The 6,000-nt window shown below is 43.1% G+C and overlaps 1 protein-coding gene across 2 annotated transcripts in view; it reads right to left on the bottom strand.

Moving 5' to 3' along the window:
• Positions 1-506: 506 nt before the first annotated feature.
• LOC103356435 (alpha-2-macroglobulin-like protein 1) overlaps positions 507-6,000 on the bottom strand; it is a 35,303-nt gene continuing 29,809 nt past the window's right edge. Inside the window, exons 27-33 of one of the 2 annotated variants that reach the window (XM_008280570.1) lie at positions 5,678-5,752; positions 5,012-5,177; positions 3,491-3,687; positions 3,191-3,406; positions 2,398-2,516; positions 898-988; positions 507-800 (exon numbers count right to left, since the gene is read on the bottom strand). In XM_008280570.1, coding sequence (XP_008278792.1) covers positions 687-800; positions 898-988; positions 2,398-2,516; positions 3,191-3,406; positions 3,491-3,687; positions 5,012-5,177; positions 5,678-5,752 — 978 coding nt within the window. In that variant the 3' untranslated portion in view covers positions 507-686. The remainder of the gene's footprint in view (positions 801-897; positions 989-2,397; positions 2,517-3,190; positions 3,407-3,490; positions 3,688-5,011; positions 5,178-5,677; positions 5,753-6,000) is intronic. The other variant, XM_008280569.1, reaches the window with a different exon arrangement.

Below are 6,000 nucleotides of genomic sequence, written 5' to 3'. Positions count from 1 at the left end.
CCTGTATTTGTTCCAGATATGTTACAGCTATTTAAAATTCTGTTTTCACATATTTAGTGGAACACATGAGGTTAAGGGCCCAGCAGTGACTGTTTGGCGGCTTGAACCTGACCTTCTGGTCAGTAACCCGGAGCCTCCACTGATCTGAAGCACACTGACCATCTGTCCTGAGCTGATGCTGCCACAAACATGGCCGTTACATTTGCCTTTTTGTTTACAGAAACTGTCTGATCCCAGTTTCTTCCTGATTCGCTGTGATTTTCCTCTCCTCTTTCAGTGGGTGCTGCTTAATAACGGCTTGCTGGTTTCTCTCTGTAATGCTGTGAGGTCTACACCTTGAAGCGTCTTGACCTGTGATTTACTGCTATTAAAATAACATTTAATTAACTTTAATAGAGGGTCTGTATATGAAGTGGCCAGAGATACGGAAAAATTGCAAAATCACATACAGAAATCTTTTGTAAGGATACAAACTACCTACCACAGGCTAGAAAAAGCTTTGTACATGGAGTTTAAAGTGTTTTACAGAAGCCTGAAATCAAAGGTGTTTCAGACCTGTAGACTGACACACTGATCATATCAATGTCTGGGTCCTGAACTAAAAGCACACAGTACAGCAGGGCCGTGTGCTCAGAATGATGAAGTGTAAATGCATTTGTTAACACATCAGCTGCTGGTTATGAGCATTATTTTACAAATCTATCATCACGCACACACAAACAGTTTCGTACCCCGTCTAAGTAGATGTTGATGTATCCTTCGTCCATGTCCACGCGCTTCACGGAGCGGTCGCTCTGCAGCTGTGACAGGACACAGCACACACTGCCATCAGTACATATGAACACAACAGGTGGACGTAACAGTGGTGGGTTAGGTGAGGAGGTCTGATGAACTGACCAGTGCGAGGGAGCTCTTATCCAGAATGTATCCAGACAGCAGTTTGATGTTGATGATGACCATGTTGGTTTCCTCTCTCCTCCCCTGGTATCTGCGAGACACAACACAGATGTTCACACACAGGACTTTTTTTCACCAAAACCCGTATTTTACGCCTGTATGTTTTTTTCTTCACAGTCCTGCAGATGTTATGTCAATGTTCAATCTTAAAACGTTGCTAAATGTGACTCCTGAACTGTGCGGTCCTCACAATTGTATCTGTGCTACACTGAGACGTTCAAAGTCCGCTCAAACATTTCTGTCTTGCTGTGTGCGCAACATGTTCCAACAACAAATTCTAACAGATTTTTAAAAACGTCTGAGATAGTAACCTGAAAGTGGACCTTCATTTGACTCAGGAGTCAGAATCTAAAAGCTGAACACTGAAACTTCACTATTTCACTAGACGTTTGCAGTTAAGAAAAGTTATTTTAAAAAAAAGTCAAAAGAATCAAAACAAATGTGGTTTATGTTTGTATTTATGAGGTTTAGTTGGTGCGACCACAACTCTAATGAAAACCTGCTGGCGGCTAAGTTCAGAACCATAAATTACATCCAAACTGAACTACAGTCGTGACTCGATAATCCGACACTAAATGTAAAACCTTCTTTTATGTCAGATAGCAAGGCTGTCGGATTGTCAAGACGGAGGTGGAGATACAAGGAGGGCTTGATGCTGGAAGGCTCATTTGTTATTAATATTTATTGTTCATAGTTGTTATAATAACTAGTAGGGCTGGTCTGAATAGCACTTTCTCCTCTCTGGATATTCAGGCCCAATTAATGATTAATATCAGAATACTCTGTGCGGTCCAGGAGACACTTCCACCCCGGGGGAGCGCTCTGACGGGGTGGAAGTGGCCGGAACACACAGGCAGAACTTGCTGCTGATGCCAGTTTAGTTAGTGGTCACAGTTCTGTTTCCACTATCCATGTTTACTTCCGTAAACACTGAGCACGCTCGCTGCGTGTGACGTCGTCGTGTCCTCTTCTGCGCATGCGGGACACTTTTGGGTCGTATGAAGTTCACACAGCAGATCACATACAAGTCGCATTTAATTGGAAATGTGAAGGAACTCACAAAAAAAATCTGATTTCACAAAAAAATCCAAACTGAGCATTAAGTCCTGCAGTCTGAACGTAGCCAATCTGTCAGATTGTTCAGTCAGATAATACGCCATTATCCTGATTTGTGACATAAAATGTCACGTCGGAGTCAGAATCCAAGGCTGTCGGTATGTTAATGCTACTTTAATGGGTTCAGTTCGTTTTTCCTAAAAACCTGTCGGATAGCAAAGTTTAGGATTGTTAAGGGTCTGATTATTGAGTCACGACTGTATTTCTTCCTCTGTGTTGTATTAAGGCACCATTTGTTGAAGCAACTTGACCAGATAAAGTCCCCACTAAAGCCCAGAGAAAGTGCAAACATACTAAATCAAATCCAACACGGATGCAGAGTACCTGACGTGCACAAAGAGGATGAGCTGCGGCCTGCTGATGTTACATTTGGCCATGGTGTTGGTGGAGACGTTGAAGGCAGAGAAGTCGGCTGGAGGGGGGATGTTGTAATGCATGGAGATCTGCACAGAAACAGGACACTCATCTGTTCACGTTTCTTACAGCAGCTGTTTCAGGTACACTGAGTTTAAACCATCTGTGGTGTTTCTGCTGAACGTACAGCAGAACCTCGACAGGGCCTGGATCATCCAGCGCAGGGTCGTCCGCCACCAGGCTCACCTGACTAAAGCCCTGACAATACGTCCTGTTATATTTATCTTCTAAATTGTCTTTATGTCATTTGTAAATCGCTTTAAGGCCAATATTGCTAAATAAGAATAATATTTAGGTTTAGTTTTGGTTGGTCATTTGAATAATTAAAATGTCAAGTTTGTTGACCACTGAAGCATTAAGAGGAAACCACAAAGTTATCACTGACATTCAGATGTTCAGCCATCAATAAAACACATGTAACAAATCTATAAAAAATTAAATGGAGAATTTTTAAAGTCTAATTTACAGAAATGCTGCCACAAAATACATTTCTATGCTTTACTGTGCTGTAATTTAATCCACATCTGGCAATAGTACTGGGCTGCTGCTGCATCAGCTCAGCTGTAGTAAAACCCAATGCATCTGCCCACTCATTTTGCTAAATGCTATGGTTTCCCCTCCTAACTTCCTGTCTCATTTTATATTCACATTCACATGTTGAGATACTGGTCATGTCTGGGGATCATGCAGAGATGGAAGGTACCTGTGCCAGCACACAGCTCTGTCCCTGGGCTTTGATTGTGTACTCTCCGGGCACCTCGCTCAGCTTCTCCTCCTGATACAGCAGCCTGTTGCTTTGATCCACTATGAACTCTTTGTTCAGGCCTCCCAGAGACGTCACCGTCACTGTGGTGCTGCCCTCCGGACTGTAGGTGGCAGCGCCGTACTTGGCCAGCGCCTGGAGGGCCACCACGGTGTCCTGAGGAGCAGAGAGGTGACATGTGTGGGTTCAGTGTGAAACTCCTCCCATAAAGAATAGATGTGTGTGTGTCCTCTGTCCTACCTGTGTGGAAGCGAAACCACCGTACGGGTTCTGCTGCTGAGTGAGCCAGCGGACGATACTAGTGGCGTAATCCAAACCGAAGTCTGGCATGGCGGGACCGGTGAGCAGAGCCAGCAGCACGTAGGAAGTCATCTCCACCTCCAGAGAGTCCAGGACTTTCTTGGAAGCCTCTGCTCTCTCCCAGTGACGGGTGCCTCCTGTCAGCCAAGAAAGGAGAGCAACACATTAGAAGATCAGCACAGAAGCCTTTGTGCACTTCAGTAAAATTAATGGACCCACGCAGGACCACAGCCACCACATCCAAACTGGAAAATATAGCCCACAGGGTGTTTTAATGTTTCACTTTTAGATGGGATCCACTTGAACTGCTTTTACCGGTTGCTTACCGACTGACATTTCAAGTACTATTTGCTCTTCAAATGACATTTCAGCTGCATTCATATTTCTCTTGAACTGGCGTCTCGACTAAATTCAATGCTTACACTTCAACACTGACATCCAGGCTTTTCATCTTTGAAGAATGAAAAAAAAAAAAAAAAAAAACATCCTTTGCTTCTATTGTTCATTCACAATTTACAATATCCCATTTCATGACTTCCACTACAACTTAAATCTTTTATTATTTGCACTGAAATTATCGGCCCAATTTATCACCTATTTGTGTAAAGTTTTAGCTACTGAAGTGTTTTAGTCTGGATTTTGGCCCAAACCCAGCACTGACATGGCTCTCATTAAGATGATATTCATTTAGAAAGTGATTCAGGCAAAATGTCAGCTTTAGTCTTATTAGAGCCAAGTGTTGATCATAAAATACTGCCAGACAGAGGAGGGCACTGTGTCAGGCGCAATGCTAATGCGGTTCAAGTCATATCACAAAGACTGGAGCTATTTTGTCTCAGGCAGTAATTAGAAGTTTAGGCAGACTCATGTGATGTGTGGTGTTCCCCAAGGCTCAATCCTGGGTCCTCTTCTTTTTTATAGTTTACATGCTCCCTTTGGACCACAGTATACAAAGCCATAACATCAACTATCATAATTATGCAAATGACACTGGTCTGCAGGAGCTCTGTCACAAAGTGAACAAAGACTCCCTCTGCAAAGGAACTCCACAATTTAAAGACTGGATGTGCCTGAACTGTCTACAGATAAGTGTCGCATCTCAAAAAGACAGAAGACTGAGAGCTAGTGGTCATCTCTGTCTCTGAAAACCAAGAATCAAGTCAGAACTACTGGTGTAGTTAATATTTAAAAGCCATGTCAAATCAGTTCCAAAGTCCCGAGTCTTTGATCTTGAAAAAAACCCCAGCAAGATCCTGAATATTCATGTCCAGGCAGGACACCATCAGATTCAGTCATTGATCCATGCTCTCATTTCCAGCACTTTACAATACTGTGACTGTGTTTTCTCGGGTTTTCTTCATCTCATTTAGGATGATCTCCCAAAGGCCAAGAGGAGACGACACATCACCCCAGTCCAGAAGACCAGAGGTGCTGGTGTTTCTGGTAGTTTCATGGTCGTACCCTCTGTGTTGGACTTCTGGTGCAGAATGTTGATGAGTTTGCTCTTCATGTCCAGGTCTCCAGCCAGACTGAAGGTGTAGGACAGCAGGGCGGTGGTGTACACGTTGTCCAGCTGGCTGGAAATCGCTCCCCGAAGACAATTCAGGCAGTTCTGTACCATGGGGTCCTGATACGAATGCAAACATGAGATTGTGTTGAGGAGCCAAGTGTCACAACAGATACTGTAAATTACGTTGTGTGCAGACTTTGAAATATTAATACAGTTGTTTGGTAAGGCAACCTTTTCAATTCTTAAAGCTACAGTGACAAAAAAACAAAAAAACATGCTGACGTTTGCTCAGCATTTCCAATAGTGCTAATTCTAGCACTTCTCACAGGGGACGGAGACAGTTTACAAATAAAAATCAATTCTGTTGCTTCCTCAGTTATCTTACAATGAAACAGAAATCAGAGAGAACAACTGCTTTCTTTCTTTCTGGATCTGTTTAGAGGACAGTGTCAAATTGTTGAAGGCATTCTCTCCAGTTTGACCTCCTGCCCTAAAACTAAAACAGTGTTGGCAGTCCAAGAATTAAAAATTAGCTTTACGGAGGCAATATTTGAAAAAACTCAGCATCTAAAATGATGACTTCAAAAAAAAAGGTGGGGGAAGTCGGTCACACTCACCGTGGTGTCAGAGTCCAGCTCCAGCAGGGCGGCGGTGATGTAAGCCGTCAGGGACACGTCGTCGCTCACTCCTCCCTGATGGAAACACAGCAACGAGGTCGGACGGTCGGAAAAGGCAGCACAACTTTTCTATTACATTCTATTCTGCATCACTAAATTGGTAATTTTTTACACACTGTTGGGTGTTTCTCCACCAGAAACATTTGCAGCTTCAACTGTCCACACACCTCATAGAAACACACAGTGTCCAACAAAAACATTCAAAGGTTTTGAAATTGAAAATGAAAGTACGTTAAGGAATTTGAGCAGTATTCTTCTAACTT

This window comes from Stegastes partitus, unplaced genomic scaffold (genome assembly GCF_000690725.1).
Source record: "Stegastes partitus isolate 25-593 unplaced genomic scaffold, Stegastes_partitus-1.0.2 Scaffold199, whole genome shotgun sequence".
NCBI classification, from domain to species: Eukaryota; Metazoa; Chordata; class Actinopteri; family Pomacentridae; genus Stegastes; species Stegastes partitus.
This window is presented reverse-complemented; position numbering and strand designations above follow the sequence as displayed.